This window comes from Vulpes vulpes, unplaced genomic scaffold (genome assembly GCF_048418805.1).
Source record: "Vulpes vulpes isolate BD-2025 unplaced genomic scaffold, VulVul3 u000000678, whole genome shotgun sequence".
Taxonomy (NCBI): Eukaryota; Metazoa; Chordata; class Mammalia; order Carnivora; family Canidae; genus Vulpes; species Vulpes vulpes.
The window spans coordinates 1,637,598-1,661,101 of NW_027325803.1; the positions used below are offsets into that span (position 1 = coordinate 1,637,598).

Sequence of the window (23,504 nt, forward strand, 5' to 3'; positions counted from 1 at the left end):
TCCCCTTGCACAGCAGCCATTGGTTCAGGGCACTTCCCGCCCTTGGTGCTAGGTAGGCAAAGCAGCTCCCAGCAGCCTGGGGTGGGTCTCTGACAAAGAGCCATAGTGGCTAGCTGGCAGGAGTGAAAAGCCCACATGCAAGGAGCCTGGAGTCATGTGCACAAGAACCGTAAAGGGATCCTAGGGGCTGTGGGCAGAGTCCTGGCTACAGAAACTAAATAAAAAATTGTAAAAGAACTTGGTGGGCCAACACCGTTTGGAACAAACCTAACTCAGCCATGGGCTGAATGCAGTCCTCTGTGGGAGGAAGAGAGGAGGACTGTGGGCTGGAGTTTGTAAAACAGCAGGTGACTGTGCCAGCGCTTCTGTCTGCATCTGCCTCCGTCCAACTTATGCCTTTTGGCAGTGGCAGCAGGCTGGCCAGTCTGGAGGTGCCAGCGTGGGGGTAGGTATATGCTGTGAGGCTGCCCACCTTGGGGTGCAGAGCGGGCTGGAGCCTGGGGAAGCTTCTGCAGAGGCACGTTTCTTGCCATGGCTCACTGCTGGTCTGCTGGTCTCCAGGACCCCTGCGCTTGGTTGGATGGAAGTTCCCATGCTCAGGACATAAGGCCCCCACCCCAGCAGCAGCTTGGGCCCTCACAGTAGCGCCCGTGGCTGATGGTCGAGGCACTGGCAGATTGAGGTCAGAGGGAGCAGGAACGTACACCTGTGCTGCGAAAGTGCCTACACCAGCCTGGCAGTGTCACTCTGTGGCAGAAACTCTCTTTGCGTAGGAGAATTTGCATTATTCCTGCTGACAGAAGAGGGGCAATGACTTGCCCAAGGTCATGTGGCAGGCATCTGGCCGAGCTGGAGCTGGAGCTGAGCCCAGTTAGCTCTCCTGACTCCCAGCAATGAGGAGTGGAAGCAGTGGAAGGTCTGGGAGCTCTAGCAAGGGTTACACATGTGAGGCCTGAATTAGAATCCTGGCTCTGTCTAGCAGGGTGACCTTGGTGCCAGCTTGCCTCCCTGAGCCTCAGTCTCTCATCTGCAAAGTGGGTATAATCCTCACTGGATTGTTGGAAGGATTAAATGAGATGATGTTTTGTTTTTTAAAGATTTTATTTTTTTATTCATGAGAGAGACAGGGAGAGAGGCAGAGACACAAGGAGAGGGAGAAGCAGGCTCCATGCAGGGAGCCCGATGCAGGACTCGATCCCAGGACCCCGGGGTCATGCCCTGGGCTGAAGGCAGACGCTCAACCACTGAGCCACCCAGGTGCCCCGAGATGATGTTTATAAAATGCTTAGCATAAATTTTTTTTTAAAGATTTTATTTATTTATTCATGAGAGACACAGAGAGAGAGAGAGAGAGGCAGAGACACAGACACAGGCAGAAGCAGGCTCCTTGCAGGGAGCCCGATACAGGACTTGATCCCGGGTCTCCGGGATCATACCCCAGGCTGAAGGTGGTGCCAAACCGCGGGGCCATCGGGGCTGCCCCCTCCAAAAAAAGATAAATAAAATAAAATAAAATAAAATAAAATGCTTAGCAGGCAGCCTGGTGGATGGTCTGATAAATGCCCCTCCCTGGTCATTTGTCTGAGTAACCCTCCATACCTCTATGGGAGGGCTTATGTTTCTCAAGTACTTTTTTTCCCTTAAAGACATGTTTCCTTATGTTAGAGAGAGAGAGAGAGGAGAGAGAGAAAGAGAGCACGAGCAGGGCGGGCAGAGGAAGATGGAAAGAGAATCCCAAGCAGACCCCACACTGAGTGCAGAGCCCAATGTGGGGCTCGATCTCATGACCTTGAGATCATGACCTGAGCTGAAACCAAGAGTCGGATGTTTAACTGACCGCACCACCCAGGCACCCCTCAAATACTTTTTACCCTTTGTTTTATTGGCTCCTCACACCTAGCTGGCAAGGTGAAGCAGGCAGGATTGATTATTACTGTTTGTCAGTGAGGAACAGGGGCAGAAAGTCGGGCTGGCCCAGTGGTAGGATTTTGGAACTGGGCCTCCTGATTCTGGGTTCCCTGCACTTCCTGCATTCTTAGGTCGCCTGAAAGCAGGATGCCAGTGATTTTGTCATCTGTCCCTCCCTCTGGAAGACTCCCGGCTGCGCTTGGGATGGCAGGCAGCGGGGCAGGCAGCGGAGCGGGCCGAGGGGTGGGGCAGTTCTGCGTGATGGGTTGGATGTGTGGTACCTCTGGGACCTCCAGGTGCAAAGGGATAGATGTTGGCTTGGGGATCTGAGCTCAGACCTGAGAGGGGAGAGTGTTGGGGTGGGGCTGGGGGCTGAGGGCCCCCCTGAGCGGCTGCAGAGGAAGAATGGAGGCATATTTCCTAGAATGTCCTGACAAGTAGTCTCTTGGTTTCTGTCCCAAGTTGAACTACAATGGCCTGGAGGTTGGACCCTAGAGACCTCCAGGTAGACCTCCAGACCATGTTGGGTCTCTCAGTCCCCAAGGCCACCCCCCAGCCTTCAATTTGTCTTAAACATACAGCTAGACTATCATCAAAAGCAGAGAAGTAGCCACTCTTGACCTTCTGTGGCATGGGTTCAAGTCTCCAGGCTCCAGCCCCCCAGGAACCACCCTTGCTCCTTCCTTACGCCTGGGCCCTGGGGGCCATAGTATTTGGGGAGAGTTGGCAGACGGCTGAGAAACCATGTGCCTGCACTATGCATCCTGGGAGCTCGGTCCGGAGCTTCTGTCCCCAGTGCCTCCCTGGCCTGGCTCCCCGCTGGGCTCTCCAGAACTGGCCAGGCAGGCCTCGCCCTGGCTCTTCCCTGGGGTAGACAGAGGCCCCAGGAGGCCTAGGTCAGAGCTCTGAACTGGACATTGGTACTCAGTCTCGTGGGCAGGGACGGAGATCCCAGGAGGCCAAATAGATGACTCCCCGCCGCCTCCGCACACGCCCTTATCCGACCACCAACGGGGAGGAAGTTGCTTTGAGCTGGCTTCTGCAGGACACCGCCCAGCCAGGGGCTCCCACTGGACCCCCGGGATTGGATCGGGCTTCCCCAGCTGGCCCCGGGAACCCTGTCTCCACATAGTCTGCCCTAGGCCTGGGGCTTCTTGCCTCAGCGTGGCCTGGAGACAGTAGTGGGGAGACCCCAGAAGTCCCAGGTCTTCGTGAGATTCGGGAGAGGAGGTATTCAGTAGGGAAAAGCCTGCTCTCTCTCCTCTAACTCCCTCTGTGAATCTCTTTCCTTTTGGGGACCTCGTTTTCCTGACTGCGCTCTGATGTTCTGGGGTCGGGGCTTGGTCCCCACCCTGGCCTCCCCTGGCAGGGACCACGTTAGCTGACCCTGAGGACACTGTCGTGGCCCTGGGTGGCCCTGGTGAAGCTGTGGAGATGCCACACTGCCTCACCCAGCCCAGCCCCCCCGCCAGAGAGTCCTCAAGCATCTCGGGAGTCAGGAGAGGCGGAGGGTCTCGGGCAGGTTGCAAGCCACCCTCTCAGAGGATGCCAGCCTCTGCCTCCATCCTGGGCGATCTAGGTCAGCTTCCTCTTCCCAAGCTTCTCCCAGCCAAGCCTCTTCCCTCCCTGGGAGGTGTGAGCTTGTTACAGGCACAGAGGCTATTGTTAGAAACCGTGGTCGCCGCCCCCCCACCCTCCGGATGTTCCCCAGCAGGCCCAGCACCCCAGCGACCCATCCCAGAATCCTCTTTCCCTCGGCAGCCGAGAGCCGGGGGAGGAGGGCTGGAGAGAGGAGGCTGCGCCTGGCCGAGCCTCCTGAGGAGTCTCCTCTTCCACGGACTTCGATTTTTCTTTCTCGCTCAGAATTGAGGAGCGCTCTTAAGGGTAGGGGTTGGCACTCTATAGGCCCCAGGAGGGGACCCAGGGTGACCTTCAGCTGGGCCACCTCCAGGCTGTCCCCAGGACACTCGGGCACCAGCCGTCCTCTCTGGCCTGGGATCGCTGACCCCAGGGCGGCCACTGGTCCCTCAGACGCAGGGAGAAGTTGGTCTTTTCCCTGAGGAGAATATGAGTCTCCCTGGGAGGGAACTCAACCCTGCCCTGAGCAGAAGCCTTGGCGGAAACTCCAGTTTCTGGTCTCTCCCCAGGACTGAGAAACCAACTCTTTGTTTGAAGGCTGGGGAAGAGAGGGAAGGAGAGGAACCAGCATGCATTGAGTACCTACTGTGTACCAGCTGTGGACATCATCTCTCCTGATCCCCAAGACAGCCCCGGGAGCTGGCAGTTACTGGTCCATTACACAGATGAGCAAACAGGCTCAGAGCAGAGAAGGCGCTTGGCCGAGCTGGAGGACATGTCGCTCTGTCTCCGCACGGTGGCCGGCAAGCTCCGGAGCCTCCCCCGAGGGCCATGTGGGGACAGAGGGCCAGCCGCCCAGGCTGCCCGCCCAGCGAGCCTTGCAGGGCCTGGAAATGAAGGTACTCAACCCCCACAGTCAGAACCAACATCGTAAAAGGGGGTTTTAATGAAGTATAAAGAGCAAGACAAATATTTGTGCAGCGCAGCTGACTTGCGAGTGGCCTGCGGCCCCAGCCCACAGCGGGGACACACAAGTGGTTAGCCGCCTCTCCCAGCAACTGCCAGACTCACTCTCAGCAACCACACCTGGGTGCCGTCGTGTTGGGGCCAGAGTGCGTGTGTGTGTCCGCCCCGCCTGTGTCCCCGGGTTACCCTCCTAGCCTGGATGGATGTGCCCCCCACTCCACCAACCCTTGGCAGTTCAGATTTTGCCACGTAGGTGCCTTTGGCTTTGCATGGAGAGCCATCCAGAGTGCCCCTCCCGCCGCCCCAGAGTCCACCCCACACCCCTCCCCACCCCCACTAGGCCCCCCTCCAGCTTCCTCAGCCCAACACCGAGCTCCACCACCGCCACGGCCACCACCACCACCACCACCATCGCCACCGCCATGCAGGACCCGTGAGTCCGTGCCCACCAGGCAAAGGCCCCTTTCCTTCCCGCGAAGGCAGAGGCAGGGTCCCCCGTGGGCTGCACCTGCCCAGAGCCTTTTCCAAATGCCACCATATACACTCGTGGCAGCCCTGATTACCATCATCCCCATCACTGTCATCGTCACCTTCCCCTTTACCTCTGTCGCTGAGCACTTCTCGGTTCCTGAGACCCTACCATGTGGTCTGCTTTGTTCATTGCTGAGGTCCTGATAAAGGCAGACTAGACAAAAACCTGATCCTGGAGGAAAATCAGCTACGGAGGAACAAAACACATAGGTGATACCCAAAGAAAAGAAGGTATTGCATAGGGCAGCCCAGGTGGCTCAGTGGTTTAGCGCCACCGTTGGTCCAGGGCCTGATTCTGGAGACCCGGGATCGAGTCCCACGTCGGGCTCCCTGCATGGAGCCTGCTTCTCCCTCTGCCTCTCTCTCTCTGTCTCTGTCTCTCATAAGTAAATAAATCTTTAAAAGAGGAAAAAAAAAAGGTTTTGCATAAAAATATACCAACTCACTACTTGTGTCTCTCAGGCCGGGAGTGGCTCATGCAGAAGAGCAGTTTTCATGAGCTGCCCCAGTCTGGGATGCTCTCTGACGGGGACCGCGGCTCCTTCAGCTCCGGCACCGTGTTATGTGGCATATACTGCAGAGGAGGACGCTGCCTGGTACCCTGTGCCCTAGACACCATACGTACGGTGCAGCTGGGGCTGTTAGAACAGAGAACTTGCAGACCTGAGGGCTTACACTATAATCATTTGCTTCTCATGGTCTAGAGGCTGGAAGGACAAATCGGGGCGCCAGCATGGTCGGTTTCTGCATAAGGCCCTTGCCCTCCTTGTTGCGTCCGCACATGGCAGACAGAGATCCTCCTTCTCATGTCTCTTTTTCTAAGGGCACTGACCTCATTCATGGGGGCTCCACCCCAATGACCTAATCACCCCCCAAAGGCCCCAACTCCTATTGCCATCACAGTGGGAGTTTGGGCTTCAATATATGGCTTTTGAGGGACACAAACCTCCAGTTTGCAGCAGCTGGGAAATGAAGGAGCTTCATAATAATGACCCACCGCACGGTGTTGTGTTCAGGGCCCAGAGGACTTTCTCAGCAAGTTTAATTTCTCCAGCGACCTTGGCGGGGGGGGGGGGGGGGGCAGATGTGTAGCTCGTCTTAACCGAGGGGAGGCTGAGATCTGGTGGGATGGGAGGGCGGGTGCTGGTCATCTCCGAGACTGGATGCCCTCATGTCACTTGCCTTCCCCATCCTCCACGTCCGGGGAGAGACTTTGAAAGGTTAGTGGCTGGCCCAAGGTCACAGGGCTGTTGTGCTCACTTCAGACCTCCCTTCAGAGCCGCACGGGGTGGGGTGCTGGTGCTCAGGAGCTGCTGGGGGTGGTGGGGAGAGGCTGAGGAGCTTCCGGGCTCAAGGTCCAGGCCCCAGGGCAAGGCAGGCAGCAACGGTGGCCAGAGGCACGGGTGTCACGCTCAGGCATGTGCGGCCTTCTAGACGCAGGCCCTGGTCCCGCACCGCCCTGCCCGGTCTGCGGTGCCCGCCACTGCTTACATGTATCAGTCTGGTGGGCGTGCGGATGCTGGGCACTGCGGCTAGCCCTGGGGCCCGCGTGGCCTGCGATCCCAGACACATCCCTCGGCCACTTTGGGTTAGAGTCCTTTCATCTGCAAAACAGAGCTCCTGGACGCGTCTCATCATCTGCAGGCAGCCCTGGGTCAGATAGGCCTCTTCCACTGCCACCGTGGTGGCGCCCAGTCCCTCCTCTGAGCCATGCTGACAGTATTTTCAGCAAAGGGTCGTCGTGAGTTTAAATGAGGATGACTGTGGGACCGCATGCCCCGCATGACTGGGATGTGGTGTTACTGTCCCCCTGTCACCGGGGCCGTGGGGGTGATGGAGCTCCATCCTCCACGAACCTTTCCAGGGTCTGCTTCATCCTGAAAAGACTCCACAGCCTTTGGGCTGGAACATCCAGGGTCATGCTACTAAGGGGACCGCAGGTGGGCATGGCCCCAGAGGTGGTCGACCAGTAGTATTCATGTTTGACTCCTCAGAACCTGGACCCATACCAAGCCCCCTTGTTGAAGGGGAAACAAGTCACTGGCTTCAGAATATCCTGCCACCAGCCACCAGAGTCCACCCCATCCTGCCTCCAGGGTCTCCTAGGGCAGAGGCAAAGTCAGAGCTTCCAGAGGCCTCCCTCTAGACCTCCTCCCCTCTCTGTCCCCTCACTGCCCTGTCAGCATGGCGACCCCTGCCCACCCCGGACCAAGCAGCAGCTGTGGCAGGAGGGCCTTGGGGCAGGGATGCTGGGTATGCCCACCCCACCCCCGTCCCGCAAACTTCGGGGCCTCACTAGGAGCCACAGCGGTGGGCACGCTCGGATGGCACTGGGCTGGGGTTGAGGGGGTGGACTTGTTAAATGATACTGGAGAGCATTACTACTACTACATATTAACTAGTCATAAAGATTAATTATTAATAACAGCTCATCAATTAATAATGGTGTGCAATTTATGGAACATGTCTATAGCCAGGGCCGGGCACTTTATATGTATAATTTAATCCATTTGACAATCCATTCAGGTAAGAATTTTTATTGCCATTTTCCAGATGAGCCACGTAATCAGAGAGATTCAGGGACTTTCTTAAGATCGCACAGCTAGGGACTGGGTGGAAGTGGGCCTGGGATCAAGGTCCGCGTGAGCCGGGGGGAGCCTGTGTGTCCAGGCTGCTTAGCCCCCCGCTGCTGCTAGGTCCTTGGTGTCCAGTGGCAGATTTGGGGAGACACAGTGCCCCTGGCCTGATGACAGACTGTGGTCCCCCGAGGAGCCCCACACTGGCTGACTTTCTCCCTGTCTTCCTCCCGGCCGGGCCAGCTGATGAAGCAGCGTCTCTGCCCACTTCGGGGCTATAGGGGGCCCCAGGTGTCCTCCCTTCAAGCATCGGGCCTGGATGGCTGGCTGGACTTCCGGGGAGGCCCCCACCCTGCAGGAAGCCCTGGAGGTGTCCCCCTGAGGCCCTACGGCCTGCTGCGAGCTTCTTCCAACCTCCCGCCCTGGCCACCTGCACCTGCCCAGCCCCAGGCCGGTGCCCGCCAAGCAGGCATGGGGCAGAGCCCCGGGCAGCTGCAGGCTGGGCAGGAGCAGCCACCCCCTTTCCCAGCGGGCCGGCCAGCCACCTACGAGGCCCATTTCTTTCCCTGTGCCCCCAGATCTTCCACATGACCTACGACCTGGCCAGCGCTGTGGTGCGCATCGTGAACCTCATCGGCATGATGCTCCTGCTCTGCCACTGGGACGGCTGCCTGCAGTTCCTGGTGCCCATGCTGCAGGACTTCCCCGATGACTGCTGGGTGTCCATCAACAACATGGTGGTGAGCGCCCAGCTTGGGCCTCCCTTGGGGCATCGGGGGGGCAAGAGCACCAATGGGCAGCGTAGGTCCACAGCACAGGTCTACACCTGAGCCCCGGCACATGGGGTCCTGAGGTGCCAGCACGGTGGCCGAGGCCCACGGCTCCAGCCAGTGCAGGCCCATCACCCCCACCTCGTGCCCCCCTCCAGCCCCCTGGCGCGGGCCCCGACTCCCCTCAAGGAAGTGAAGACCTGCTGGTTCTCACTGTATCAAGTGTGGCAAAGCTGGGCTGGGGTTTGCCATCCTCCCTCTGTCCCCCAGACGCCTGACCAACCCTAAAAGCTGAGCCCAAGAAAAGGGAAAGCGGGGAGGGGCACCGTAGGTGGCTTGTGGCAGGCTTCTGAGCGGGGGGATGGGGGGGCTCCCTCCCCGGCCCTCCCCCCAACCCCACCCCCTAGGCCCCCACAGGTGGGGGCCTGAGCCCCCAGGAGGGAAGATGGAATGGGGGCCGGGAAGCCATTGCGCAGAGCCCCCCACACCACGCCTCCCACGTGCAGAGTGGGCACCAGGCGGGGCGAAGACCCCCTGGACCTGTGAACACCGCCCCCCCCAGCTTTGGGAGGCCTGCCTCCCTCCTCCTCCCACCCGGTCCTGTGGTTCACCTGCGGGCCAATCCCCAGAGTCCCAGGGGAGGAGAAGCCAGCTTTGAAAGAGGTGAAAGAGACCCTGAGGCCTCTTTCAGCATCAACTAGGCCTTGACCAAACAGCCTTTTGACGCTAAGTGTAAATGAATCGGCCAGATGGATTGAATATCCGTCACCCGAGGCTCATCAGGAAGCCGCCCCCCATGCCAAGCCCTGACTAGAGGCAGCTGGGGCCACCCTGGGTCCCCAGGCTGGGAGCTGAGGCGGGCACCCCAGGATCAGCCCCGCTGACCTCCCAACCGGGTCTGGACCGAGAGCCACCAGACCGGCTCGGCTTGTCTAGGACCACCTGAGTGGCCTTGACTGTGGCTCACAGCTCCTGTGCCTTGCCCCGGGTGCTAGCAACAGCCTGGGAACCGTGGAAGGGTTTGGGGCCCCGCGCCCCGGTTCTTTGGGTCCTGAGCTAGGTCATGCACAGAGTTGCTCATCCATCCCCTATGTAAACAGGGAGACACAGGGGAGGTAGCAGATGCTGGGGTTCATCTGGCAGCTTCCTCTTTTGGGACAGTTTCCTCTGTGTGAGGGTGACAGGCCCACACATGCACTAAATTCAGGAGATGGCCCTTCTGCGCCCAGCTTTCCCACGCGGAGGCTTCCTTGAGACACTTGCTGGCTTTGGAGACAAAAATAGCCGGGAGCCTCGCTCACTCCCTTCCTCCCTCCTCCTGCCCTCAAGCATTGTCTGTTCCAGACAGTCCATCTCCTGGCAGGGGGGAGGATAACTAGCGGCCTCAGCCCTGAACCCATTCCGGCAGGGCTCACCCAGGAGGTGAGTTAGCTCTGCAGCGCTCAAACTTTGCTCGCCCAAAATGAGGACAGTGTTTTTGGCTCAGTCTGCCAGAGCTTGTCCCCCCCGGGAAGGCATATCTGGTTTTGTAATTGAGGTCAGTGGGGAAATGGGCTTCACTTGGCAGTAGTTTGGTGGTGGGGGTGGGGTGGGGATGGAGCTATTTTCAGCAAGTGGAGGACAGCAGGGTGGCTCAGCCTGGGGCCTTTGGCGGCCTCGGGGCTCCAGGCTGTTCCCTGAGGACTGAAAAGTCTAAGGGGGGTGAGGCTGGCTCCTGTCCCTTTGCTGGGGCTTCTAGTCTGATCCTGTCCCCCATAGCAAGAGAAAGGCTTCAGTCGGGGGTTCACTGTCGCTGTACGTCGCCAGTGCGGGCTCCTGGCCCTCACCCAAGGCTTCCAGCCAACAGCAAGGTTGGAAGCCCTCCCTGGGCTCAGCCACTGGGAAAGAGTTAGGTTGAGGGGTGGGAGGGGACAGGGACCTTCTAGCTACCCACCCACAATCTGTCCACAGAACAACTCCTGGGGAAAGCAGTATTCCTATGCCCTCTTCAAGGCCATGAGCCACATGCTGTGCATCGGGTATGGACGGCAGGCCCCCGTGGGCATGTCAGACGTCTGGCTCACCATGCTCAGCATGATTGTGGGCGCCACCTGCTACGCCATGTTCATCGGCCACGCCACCGCCCTCATCCAGTCCCTGGACTCGTCTCGGCGCCAGTACCAGGAGAAGGTAGGGCAGAAAGCTGTGCTCCGTCCTGGGAGCCTTAGGAGAGCACCTGACCCGTGGTCCCCAGGGGGCCCAGGCTGGCAGCCCGCGGGTCCCTGACGCCAGGCCCCCGACGTGTCCTGCCCTCTACCCTCATCTGTCTTGGGCCGTTCTCTTTGCTGTTGTCCGCCTCTTTTTCCTGGACAGATTCCTAAAGCAAACAAACCCCCACCTTGTTCATGATTGCTGAACCCATGGCTCAGCCCGTAAACTGAAGTTCACTGGTGCCCTCCGTTGTGCCAAAGCCCATAGATCCTTTGGGGTCCTCATCTTGCGTGGCGTCTCGGTGGTATTTGCCAGTTAGCACTCCCGTCTTGGCTTTGCTCTTGGTTTCTGTAACTGCACACCCTCCCGCTCTGGCTGGTCCTGCTGGTTCTCCTCGGCGGCGTGTCCTCTCAGTCGTCACACGTTGGGTCCCTGGTGGCTCAAGCCTTGCTCTCCACTCCTCCATGCCTTCTGCCCTCAGAGGCGCTATGCTCTACGGGCAGCTCCGCGTAGTGGGGCCCAGGGGCCTAATCGGCTGTCCATGGAGCATGGGCATGTTACTGCATACCTCTGCCCCAGGTGCCCATCTGTAAGAGGGAGACAGGAGAAGGGCTCCTATCGTGGGGCTTATGCGGAGTAATACATGCCGACCTGTAAGACAGCACAGAGCAGGCTAGTCAATATTTATTGGCTAAGTGGGCCCCACCTGCCACCTTCCACTCCTTTTTCCGCGTGGCAGAGCAGAGATTTAAAAAATGTAGAGCTGGTCATATCCTCCTGCTTAAAACTCATCCGGGTCTCCAGGTTACTCGTAGACGCAGAGCAACTCCGAGGTGTGCTTCCTCAGCCTGACATTTAAGGGGCATAATCTGGCCCCTGCGCTTCCCATGACCACATCATGCCCTGGGCCCCACAGCCCTCTATTCCAGCCTGGCCAGCGCCCTCCCCCGCCCCCGCCCCGGGCACGGCCTCCTGCAAGGCCTTGGCACCGACACTAGCCTGGAACTCTCCTCTTGCCTTTTCACCTCATCACTTCTCCACCTCTCAGCCTGCACTTGACCTTGGTGGGCCTTCTGTGACCCCATCAGCTCCCCCATCATGTGACCTCTAATTCCCCTTCACCACACTTTGTCCTCCTAATGGATTTAATTCATGGTGTGGTCCTTGTGTAGTGTCCATCTTTCCTGTCCAGGCCGTGGCTCTGTGATGGCAGGACCCAGGTGTGTCCCGTCCCCCATTGAATTCCCAGTGTCCGGCACATAGAGGGGCTCGGCGTGTATTGATTAACTGGCTGCCTGCCTGCCCCGGGTGCCCTCCCTTGGTGGGGTGACCGAGACATGGACGCCCGGGTGCCACGCTGCCGAAAGGAAAGCTCAGGAGAGCCTGCAGAGCCAGGGCAGGGTGGGAGGGGCAGTTTGGGGCAGCAGAGGAAGGAGAGAGAATTCTAGGCAGGCGTCATGAGGAGCATGAACAAAGGTATCCAGACAGGTAGGAAAGAAATCAGCCTGATGAGAACAAGGGGTCCTGGAAAGGGGACGGTGAGAAGGCGTCAGGTCGTTCCAGCTAGGGCTCAGTCCAGGGCCTGGTGAGGGATCAACGTGGGCCAGCGTCAGGGCCCAGCCTGTGACCGGGTCAGGGCTCCGTGTGTGACCCAGTGGGGGCTCAGTCCGGGATGACGGTCAGGGATAGTTTAGAAAAAAGCACCAGGGTTCACTCGAGGGCAGAGTCAAGCTGCTTGGGGCTCTCCATTCGAGGGGTGTCCTTATTCTGTTCCTTAGCTAATGGCTCTCCAATCTGAGTCCCCCATAAATCTCTCTGAGATGAATTCCCTCCCACTGGTCTCTCTCTTGCCTGAACCACGTCAACAAGCTTGTTCTCTGGCCGGGTCTCCAGACCCTGCCTCCCCACCACTGTGCCTTCTCCCCTGGCACGGGAAACTCTAAACTACTGCCCCAGCTGTTCCGACTCCCCTGGCCCCAACAGCCGGCCAGGAAGTCCCTGTCCCCTGGGGCTGGGCACAGTCTCGAGCAGCCGGAGCCAACGTGGCCGGAAGAACATAAGGAACTGTCATCTCCCAACCCTCGGTTGCCTGCAGGCACCTACAGCCGGGCTTGTCCCCGCCTCCTGGGAGCACCAGTCCCCGGGAACGGGCTCCCCTCCTCTACTTGTTCCTCGGGTACAGGAACCGCCCTTCCGTGCCAGTGAGGGAACGGTCGGGTCGTGCCTAATCTGTTTCTGCCGAGTGTGCTCCTGTGGATGCCCGCTCTGCACCCACAGTCTCAGGACGGCCGGAGCAGCACCCACCCATCACCCCTGGGTGGATAGGAGCATTTCCTATTTGCTTGAGGCCTGGGCACTTAGGCTCACCCATCTTTCATCCCCAACCTCTGATTAAGGGCCTGGCCCTCCCCTGGCCCTCCCGTGGGCTAGAGTCACTCCGACAAAATGACGTGGAGCCTGCTGGGGCTACATTTGGATACCCTGCATATGGCGGGTCAGGCGCTCTGACTTTAGCCTCCAAGTGGTTGGGTCCCCCAACCCACTGCAGCCCAACCCTGCTGCCCATGCCAGTGTCACCTGGTGGCAAAGAGCGCCTCCAAAGGCGCCAGTGGGGCCTCTCTGGTCCACAGTGTGACACAGAAAAGACCTGTGTGGGGAGGAAACTTGGTAGACCTCCTGGTCAGTTGGCCTGGACCCGGGCTTGGGTCAGGCCCTATTGCCCCTGGCCATCTCCACGGCACCCAACACGCTGATGGAGCCCCTCCCTGACCCCCAAGGCCCTGGGAGTCAGGGCCATTGCTTGGGGCACACCGACAGCACGGATCTCGGTCTCAAGGAGCCAGGGTCGGCCAGGGAGGCCCACAGGTTGGTGCCAGCTCTGGTCAGCAGCAGGGCTGGGGCCCTCCCGGGGTGACGCCCTCTCCCTGTCTCCCGTGACTCAGTACAAGCAGGTGGAGCAGTACATGTCCTTCCACAAGCTTCCGCCCGACACCCGGCAGCGCATCCATGACTACTACGAGCACCGCTACCAGGGCAAGATGTTTGACGAGGAGAGCATCCTGGGCGAGCTGAGTGAGCCACTGAGGGAGGTGAGCCGGTGGCGGCGGCGGGGGGCCAGCGGGGGGGGGGGGTGGTGGCCGGGAGGGGAGCGTCCTTCCTGCTGGGCGGGCCCCCTCACCTTCTCCCTCTCTCCCTGTCCGCCCCGCCCGGGGACCAGGAGATCATCAACTTCAACTGCCGGAAGCTGGTGGCCTCCATGCCGCTCTTCGCCAACGCGGACCCGAACTTCGTGACGTCCATGCTGACCAAGCTGCGCTTCGAGGTCTTCCAGCCGGGGGATTACATCATCCGGGAGGGCACCATCGGCAAGAAGATGTACTTCATCCAGCACGGCGTGGTCAGCGTGCTCACCAAGGGCAACAAGGAGACCAAGCTGGCCGACGGCTCCTACTTCGGAGGTGAGGGGGCCGCGGGGGCCCTGGGGGGACCGGGCTGGAGAGGCCGAGGGTGGCCATCGGGGCCCTCTGCGGTCGCCGCCTGGCGCCTGGCGCCTGGCGGGTGTCTGCGGCCCAGTGATGGGTGCCGGGGCTGGGGGAGAGCCCGCTCGTCCTCCCCACTCCCGCTGTCCCCGCAGAGATCTGCCTGCTGACCCGGGGTCGGCGCACGGCCAGCGTCCGGGCCGACACCTACTGCCGCCTGTACTCGCTGAGCGTGGACAACTTCAACGAGGTGCTGGAGGAGTACCCCATGATGCGGCGGGCCTTCGAGACGGTGGCGCTGGACCGCCTGGACCGCATCGGTGAGGGCCGCCCCGGGGGCCGGGAGGCGGGGAGGCGGGGAGGCCGGGAGGCCCCTGCACCCTGCACCCGTTCCTCCGGCCTGAGCCCCCGCTCCCTTGTGCGGCGCAGGCAAGAAGAACTCCATCCTCCTGCACAAGGTGCAGCACGACCTCAACTCGGGCGTCTTCAACTACCAGGAGAACGAGATCATCCAGCAGATCGTGCAGCACGACCGCGAGATGGCCCACTGCGCGCACCGCGTGCAGGCCGCCGCCGCCGCCGCCGCGCCCCCCGCGCCCGTCATCTGGACCCCGCTCATCCAGGCGCCGCTGCAGGCGGCCGCGGCCACCACGTCGGTGGCCCTGGCGCTCACGCACCACCCGCGCCTGCCCGCCGCCGTGTTCCGCCCGCCCGCCGGCCCGCGCCACCCCAGGCGCCTGCAGTCCCTGCTCGCGTCCGCGCCCGCCGCCGCCGCCGCCGCCGCCTCGCCCGCCAGCAGCCCGTCGCAGCTGGACACGCCGTCGTCGTCGTCCCTGCACCTCCCGCAGCTGGCCGGGCCCCCGCCGCCGCCCTCGCCCGGCTCCCCGGCGCGCACGCCCCCCGCCGGCCCCGCGCGCGCCCCGCTGCAGCCCCCGCCGCCGCCGCCGCCGCCCGCCGCGCGCTCCCCCGCGGCCAGCCCGGGCCAGCCCCCCGGGGACCCCGCGCCCGGCGCCCCCGAGCCGCCCCCGCGGCCGCCCGAGCGGCCCGGGCCCCCGAGAACGCTCCCGAGCGCGCCGCCCCCGCGGGCGTCCGGCTCGCACGGCTCCCTGCTGCCGCCGCCCGCGCGCAGCCCCCCGGCCCCGCAGCCCCCGCAGCGCCGCGGCACCCCGCCGCTGACCCCGGGCCGCCTCACCCGGGACCTGCGGCTCTTCTCGGCCTCGCAGCCCGCGCTGCCGCACGCCGGGGCGCAGACTCTCCGCGGGGCGTCGCCGCACTCGTCGGGGGAGTCGGTGGCCGCCTTCCCGCCCGCGCCCAGGGCGGGGGGCGGCGGGGGCGGCGGGGGCGGCGGGGGCGCGGGGAGGCCCTGCGGGGGCCCGGGCGCCGGCCAGCGCGTCACTCTGCCTCGGAAGACATCCTCAGGTCCCGCGCCGCCGCCCCCCTCCTCGCTCGGCGCCAGAGCCGCGCCCCCCGGGGGCCCCCCTCTGACTGCTGCGCCCCAGAGAGAACCCGGGGCCCGGCCTGAGCCCGCGCGCTGCTCCAAACTGCCGTCCAATCTATGAGCAGGGCCCCCTCCCCTCCTGTTTTCTCTTTTTCTTTTTTGTTTCTTCTTCTCCCCCCCCCCCTCCTCCTCCTCCTGCCTCCTTTCTTCCTTCAGGTTTAACTGTGATTATTAGGAGATATACCAATAACAATAACGGTTATCATTAAAAACAACAACAAACAAACAAAAAAACACCCCACACCAGAAAAACAAAAGACAGCAGAAAATAACCAGGTATTCTTAGAGCTATAGATTTTTGGTCACTTGCTTTTATAGACTATTTTAATACTCAGCACTAGAGGGAGGGAGGGAGGGAGCAGGGGAGGGAGGGGGAGGGAAGCAGGCAGGGCCCAAAGGCAAAAGCCCGAAGAAGGCAGGCGGGGTCTCTCTCTGGCTGGGGTCTCTGGGGTCTCTGGGGTTGGCCACAGGTGGGGTGACCCACGTTTGGGGGTCTTAGAGCAGGTCTGTTACTGTGTCCATCTTAGGGCAGCAGTCGCCGCCACCACCAGCCCCTTAGCTGTGAACTTGGAGCTCTGCAGAGGATCCTCTTGTGCCCCCACCCCCGCCCCCCCGCCGGAAGGGGTTGCCCCTGGATGTGTTTCTGGGGAGCCTCGGTCACCTGAGTCCTTGAGACGAAACGGGACCAGGGCCCTGAGAGTCTTGCATTTTTTTTTTCTACTGCAAACTTAGCCAGATCCGTATATGACTATGTATATGTATATGTATGTAAGACGTGTACACGTAGAGCTGCGTTGCGCCCCTAGAGCCGTGTAGATAGCCACTCTCATGTGCGCACACTGTAACCCCGTGTTGCCAGGACACCCAGGTCACCTTACATGCAGCAGCCCGCCTTGGCCCTCGGGCTGGGGTCTGGGGGAAGTGCTCTCTCCAGTCCTCAGGGAAGAGGACCCCAGGACCCCTCAGCAGGCCCCCCCTTTCTCCGCATCTCTGGTCTCAAGTCCAGTCCTAGCCTGACCTCTCACCGCGCAGAAGCAGAAGACGCCTCCTGCCCTGAGGGGCCTCAAGCACATCCCTGTCACCTCCACGGCCCTCAGTTTCCCCGTCCGTACCGTGGGAGGTGAGGGGAACTCGTAGTTCTTGAGTCTGCTCTGTGCCAAGCACTGGTTTCGCACTTTACACACGTTGACTCCTTTAATTTCACAAAGACCACGAAGCAGGTGCTTTGACTCTCCCTGTTTCTACGATGAGGAAAGGGAGTTTGGGGTAATTTTTCCAGAGCGTGGTAACTTGGAATGGCAGAGCCAGGGCCCATCGGGGACTGAAATCCGTGCCCACCAGAGGCTAAGCGCTGAGAGGGACGCAGTCTCCGAGCAAAGCGTGGTGGGAAGAGACCAGATTTTGGAAGCGGTCAGACCTGGGTTCGAATCCCAGCCCTGCCGCTGCTTAGCCGGCTGACCTAGGGCAAGTTGGCCGGCCTTTCCGAGTCTGTTATCTCATCTTTAGAACAGAAGTCACTACGGTACCGCCTCCCAGGGACACCCGGGGACCAGATGGGAGCAGTAGCAGGTGCGAACCGCCCAGCCTACGCCCGGCACACGCCATCGTAGGTGCTCGAGGAATCCGGTCCTCCGGGCCTCCTCCTGTGCCCAGCCCACTGCTCCAACAGACCGAGGCGAGAGCCCAGAGCCCCTCGGCTGAGGGTCCCAGGACCTGATGGTCTCCGGACGAGGGAGGTGGCCGGGCCTCCCGAGGGGCAGGTGGCCACAGGTGGGCGTGAGCCAGGCCTCCAGCGAGCGGTGGAAGAGTTAGGCCGAAAGAAGAGGAAGGAAAGAGCAGGGAGGAGGGGACCAGGCGGATATGCAGGTGTAGACTCGGGGCTTTAGGGGAGCCCCAGAGGCCTTCGAGGCAGCCTCCTAACGGACAGGCCCCCGTTCTGAAGGCACCCGGAGCCGGAAGCAGGTTTAGGAGGGGCGCTGATGTGAAAGCAGCGCAGATGTCCCCCGAGGCACGCTCTCGCTCCCCAGCAAGGCCATGCCAGGGCCTGTTAGTGGTCTGCGTCCACCTGCCAAGACCTGAGTAGTGGGTAGGGCTGGTCCTGCCTTGTCCACCCAGGACCCCCCTCCACGCTCCAGCCAGAATGATGTCGGGATCAGGTTTGGTCCCGAGTTGTCCAGGGAGGTGGGGCAGGCCCGTGTCTCCATGGATGGGCCCGAGCGAGGGGGCAGTCATCCGGGAGGGATGGTGGTGAAGGATCCTGCGATCTTGGGGAGAGACTAAGTGCCTGGCTGGGGTCTCCAGTGGGCAGAGAACGCCCCGTGGGCCCAGGGAGTTCTCGGGGCTGGAAGGGCTTAAGTAGCGGCCTCCACCTGCGCTCTGCACACACCCCTGCCACCCTGCCCCTCCTCAGGGAGGCAGGCCAACTCGATCCCCAAACCCATCTAGTCCTGGAGGTGGGGGGGGGGAGGGCACAGGAGCAGGAGTGGAGGGGACAAGGGCATGAGGCGTGAGGACCACCCTGCTTGCCATCAGGGCCTGGCCTCACCGTCCTCGACACACACACGCATTTTATAGAACCTCTGACCCAGCCCAGCCGCTCCTTGGAGCCTGAGGAAGCCAGGTCCAGGTCCGCGGGCCCGCCCGTCCCCAGTCCCCCAAAGCGATTTTCAAATCTACCACTTTTAAAACAGAAAACGGTAAATGCACCGTGTTGTATATTTTATTTAAATAAAAAAATGCCAGCAGATGCTGTCTTCTTCCAGGGGTCAGGGTCAGGGGTCAGGGATGGGGAGCAGCTGAGAATAAGCTGAGCGGGGTTCGCCGAGGCCCAGGAGCCAGCAGGAGCAGGGGGCAAAGGTGCCAGGGAGCGGGAGGGGGGCTGCGGATGCAGGGGTGCGTTGCTCTCCGCTGGTGGGACCTGGAGGAGGAGCGAGAGGGAGTGAGTGTCCTCTGCCAGCTGGTGGCCAGGGGAGACCCTGACCCCGGCCCGCAGTGGGGGCCCCTGAGTGGCCTCCCTGGTGCACCCTGACCGGGAGGCAGGAGAGTCCAAGGCACCCGATCGGATGGGCCCCCAGGAACCAGAGGGCGGCTGGAAGACAGAAGGTGGCTGGCCCAGGGGAGGGGTCACGGCCAGGCCAGCGGGTTTGCAGCGGCCAGGGGTGGACCTGAGGGTGCAGGCGGGATGGGCGGCCTCGCTGTGTGTGTGGGGCGGTTCAGGGTGTCTGCACCCTGCTGATGGGTGCGGGCGCCGGGCTGGGCCCCCAGGCCCCGGAAGCCTGCGGACCGGACGGCTGCCCCCACCCCCCCACCCCCGGGGCTCAGGGCGCCTGCAGCCCTGCGCCCCCCCTGCGGGAGGGGAGTCCTCACCGGGGCGGGGACCCCGGCCCAGCGGCGGAGGCTGTTTCCATGGTAACTGGCAGAGTCCCGTGGCTCGGGGAGGCTGGCGGCAGGCGTCCCCATGACAACTGCACCCCGGGGACCCGCCCCAGGCCTGGTGGGGGGACGGTCCGAGCAGGGTCTCGTGCAGCACACCTGGAGAGGCGAGGCCCCCGTGGGAGTCCGCGCGGGACGGAGCACTGGAGACCTGCCCGGGGTCCGCCCCGCGGTCCGAGCAGGGGCGGCGGGAAGCCCGGGTGTCCCTGAGGCCCCAGAACAGGGGCGCCCGCGGCTGTGGGCGCGCATCTCCCCGCCGCCACCGGCCCGCCCCCTCCCGGCCCCACGGCTCTGACCGCTCCGGCAAACTGGGGTGAAGTCCCTGCCTCGACTGTCTCCCCAGCGCTCCAGCGGGGTCGCCCCGCCCAGGGCCCCCCCGCCCTCCCCCCGGGCCCCCAGAGCGCAGCCGGCACCCGCTGCTGCGCTCACGTGCTCTCCCCCTCCCCGAGCCCCCCCTGAGCACCTTTCAGGTGTGACCTCGGAGTCCTCCGCCCCGCCCCGGAGCTGCCCTATGCGGCCTGCCCCGCCCCCCGCGATTCTGCGCCTTGAATTTCTTTCTCTTGGGGGTAGAGATTTCACACACACAAGATACAAGTAAACGCGTAAATTAATAACTAAATAAGCGATTAAAAATCCGACAAGCAGCCACGTACCCATCATTTCGGTTTTAAAAGAGCACAAGGAGGGGCGCCGGGTGGCTCAGCCGTTGAGCTTGGGCCCAGGGCGTGACCCCGGAGACCCAGGATCGAGTCCCACGAGTCCCACGTCGGGCTCCCTGCAAGGAGCCTGCTTCTCCCTCTGCCTGTGTCTCTGCCTCTCTCTGTGTCTCTCATGGATAAATAAATAAAATCTTAAAAAAAAAAAAAAAAAGAGCACAAGGAATTCCTTTGAAGGCATCCGTGCTGGGTCCCACCTGTACCCCTCTTCCTCTCCCCACTCACCTGAATTTTCCTTCTCTCTTCCCCTGCTCTTCCCGACATGCTTACTCCTGAAATAAAGTGTCTCTAAACCATGTGCTCAGTTGCTTACGGACGTTGTGTGTGTGTGTGTGTGTGTGTGTGTGTGTGTGTGTGTGTGTAGGGGATTGGAAGTAGTTGCCTTTGCAGGGAGGAGGATTTTATCAATAATATTCAGAATTGTTGATGTACGGGGATAATCGAAAGCAGACCGAGTTTTAGCTCATCTTCCTGTTTTTCATTTCTTTACAAATGATCTACTTTTCATGGCCTGCTCCCCCCACTTCTGTTACGCCCCTCAGTATGCTCCTAAAACTCTGAGCTTTACCTCAGTGGTTTCGTGCCACAGGTAGTCTCTAGTAATCTGCTAATTTTGTTCAATATTGTAATTTTGAGACCCTGTTGATGCGTGGAGCACGGTTAAGTCTTTTCCACGGCGGACAGCGCCGGGGTCCGCTGTGTCCCCACTGGCGCAGGCGTTCTTGGGGACATAGCGATCATGGTGAGCTCCAGCTCCCGGTACCACACACACTGCTACCACAACCAGGCTTGTTTGTGGCTCCTGATAAAGACATGCGCGAAGATCTCTAGGCTCCCTATCTAGGAGCAGAATACCTGGGTCGTAGGGTAGACTAATCTTGGCTTTGTAAGATCACCCCAAACCGTCTTAAGTCCTTCTAACAATTTATATTCCCACCTGCAGTGTATCAGTTACTCTTGCTCCACATTCTTGCCAATAATTGGAATCATCAGATTTTATTTTTCCCAATCTAGTGATATCGGACAATGTGCAAATCCCTAATTCCTAGTAGGGTTGATGTTTTCTCGTATATTCATTTGCCATTCGTCTTTCCTCTTCTGAGAAAAATATTTTTTCATGTCTTTTGCGTGATTTTCTATTATCTTGTTATTGATTTGTAGCAGTTTTACACACACGCACATCTATTGGGGAACCACACTCTGTCCATGAGATGTGTTACAAATATCTTCTTCCTGTTTAATGGCTTTTATTTTCACTTTTTCTGGTTTTAATAAACAGAAGTTTTATCTTTTAGTGAGGTCCAGTTTAGCAATTAAAAAAAAAATCTAGTATTTCCTTAGTGTCTTTTCTGCTGGTTTAAGAAACCTATCTGCCTCTGATGTTATAAAGATATTCTTCTATATTAAATTTGTAAAAATGTGAAGTGGTGCTTAACCTACCTGACCTGAACTTTGCTATGGTATTGGGGCGGAATTCAATTTCATTTTTGCCGGGTATGGACAACCAATCATTCCTACTAATTTACGCCGTCACTTATATAGCATCTCTGAGTCTATGTTGAGGCCGTGTTCAGTCATCAGCTTGCCTATCCTTGTTCAAGCAGCGCCCTGTCTTAGCCACTACAGCTTTATAAAGTACAATGATATCTAGCTGAGTGAGTCCCCACCTTCTCCATCTTAAGGAATGTCTTGGCTATTCTAGGCACTTTGCACCATCATGTACATTGTACAATCAGTTTTTAAGATGCGTGAAGAATTCAATAGATTCTTATTCGAAATTACATAAATATTACTATTAAAATTTGTATTCCTGTGGGTGAACAGAGTATAACTCTCCCCACACTTGAGTCTTCTTTAATGGTTTGCTTGTTCGGACTAGTCAGGATAATTAGCACTAGCTGCCCCAGAAGAAAAAGCTCCAAATTTCAATGGTTCCACCCGACGAAGGTTTATTCCAGCTCCTGGAAGTTCTCCTGCAGGCCGGGCAGCCACTCTTCTCACTGATGTCAGCTGGAACCTCTGGTCTCTAAGATCGAGGAGCAGAGACAACCGAGGAGATGAGTGATTATGAACCACTTCTCTCCAGCAGCGACACACTTCACTTCTTCTAGTGTTACTTGGCCACCACGTAACTGCCAAGGAGGCTGTGTGAGGGAGCATATGGAATATTGCTGGGCATTAACTGCCTCTGCGAGATCTTTCACATGGCTTTCTAGTTTCTTCATGAGGGTTTGTGCATGTTGTTAGACTTACTCCTCATACCCTGTCTTTATGTTGTGATTGCTAATTGTATATATTTGCTATATTGAAGCTGTTTTGGTAAACATACACAGTCCTATAACTATTCCCAACAGTTAAGACCTAGAACATCTCCATCACTCCTCTAAACCCTCCTGTCCCTGTGCAGTCAACCCCTGTGCTCTCACTCCTGGCCCATGGCAGTCTGCCTCTGTCACCAAATTTTTGTTTTTTCTAGAATTTCATAAAAATGGAATCATAAAATATGTGTCTTTTGTGTCTGACTTCCTTCATTTAGTCTAACGCTTTTAAGATCTGTCTGTGTGGTGTGCATTGCACAGCAACACTCCCTTATATGGGAACGTCACAATTTGCTTACTCATTCACCAACTGAGGAACACTTGGGCTGGTTCCAGTTTTAGTTATTAAGAATAATGCCCCTATGAACATCCACGTTCAAGTCTTCATGTGGACATGGATTTTCATTTATCTTGAGTAAACATCAAGGAGTAGGGGCGCCTGGGTGTCTCGTTAAGCATCTGACTCTCAGTTTCAGCTGGGGTCATGATCTCGGAGTCGTGACATTAAGTCATGCCCTGAGTTGGGCTTGCACTCAGCACGGTGTCTGCATCTCCCTCTTCCTCCTCCTCTGCCCCTCGCCCTGCTCACTCTCTTTCTCTCTCAAAAAATTAAATAAAATCTTTAAAAATATATCAAGGAGTGGCACTGTTGGGTCATACGGTAAGTCTATATTTAACTTTATAAGAAACTGCTAGATTGTTTGGTGAGCTGGAATACTATTTTGCATTCCCATTCACTAGCAATTATATGAGAGTTCCGGTTATTGCACATCCTTACAACATTTGATATTGTCAGTCTTTTATTTTTAACATAGAGGTAATGTGTATACACTTCAAGGGTGTGTAATGTTAACTCCTGGGTTTAATCTGCATTTCTATTATGACTAAAGATGCTGAGCATCTTTTCAGGCATTTATTTGCTATCCATATGTGTTCTTCAGTAAAGTGACCATTCCAATCTTTACCCATTGCTTTTTTGCTGGGTCATTTGTTTTCTTAGTATTGAATTATAAATAATATATTCAGAATGCAAGTCCTTTGTAATATATGTTTTGTAAATATTTTCTCCCAGTTTATGGCTTGCTTTCTCATTTTCTTAACCATGTCTTTCAAACAGTAAACATTTTTAAAGCTTTATTCATTTTAGAGAGAGAGAGAGAGCATGAGTGGGAGGGGCAGGGGGAGGGGGAGAGAGAGAATTTCAAGTAGACTCCATGCCCAGCACCAGTCTGAAGTGGTATTCCATCTCATGGCCCTGAGATCATGACCTGAACTGAAAACAAGACTAAGCCACGCAGGTGCCCCAAGTGGTAAACATATTCAGTTTTGATGATGTTCAACTTACCAAATTTATCTGTTATGATTTGTGACTTTGGACAAGGGAATTAAAAGGGTAACACCAGAAAATATTTACTTATCACAAAGAAGGCAGTGACAGAGTAATAGAGGGACAATAAAAAAAAAGACATAGAGAACAAATAGCGAAATGCCAAATAGCAACCTGCCTCATCAGCAATTATATAAAATGTAAATAGATTAAAC

At 58.5% G+C, this 23,504-nt stretch overlaps 1 protein-coding gene and 1 long non-coding RNA gene across 3 annotated transcripts in view; one reads left to right on the forward strand and one right to left on the reverse strand.

Moving 5' to 3' along the window:
- HCN4 (hyperpolarization activated cyclic nucleotide gated potassium channel 4) overlaps nt 1-18,240 on the forward strand; it is a 44,136-nt gene extending 25,896 nt beyond the window's left edge. Inside the window, exons 3-8 of the mRNA XM_072746004.1 lie at nt 8,138-8,299; nt 10,280-10,498; nt 13,462-13,608; nt 13,737-13,977; nt 14,154-14,318; nt 14,428-18,240. Coding sequence (XP_072602105.1) covers nt 8,138-8,299; nt 10,280-10,498; nt 13,462-13,608; nt 13,737-13,977; nt 14,154-14,318; nt 14,428-15,557 — 2,064 coding nt within the window. The 3' untranslated portion in view covers nt 15,558-18,240. The remainder of the gene's footprint in view (nt 1-8,137; nt 8,300-10,279; nt 10,499-13,461; nt 13,609-13,736; nt 13,978-14,153; nt 14,319-14,427) is intronic.
- On the reverse strand, nt 18,176-19,945 carry LOC140597459 (uncharacterized). Of its 2 annotated transcripts, XR_011999290.1 has the most exons (4): nt 19,870-19,945; nt 19,582-19,778; nt 18,863-19,027; nt 18,176-18,413 (listed from the first exon to the last, which is right to left on the reverse strand). It is a non-coding gene; the product is annotated as an uncharacterized lncRNA (long non-coding RNA). The 2 variants fall into 2 exon arrangements; XR_011999289.1 differs by lacking the exons at nt 19,582-19,778; nt 19,870-19,945 and having other exon boundaries at nt 18,863-19,218.
- Nucleotides 19,946-23,504: the final 3,559 nt, after the last annotated feature.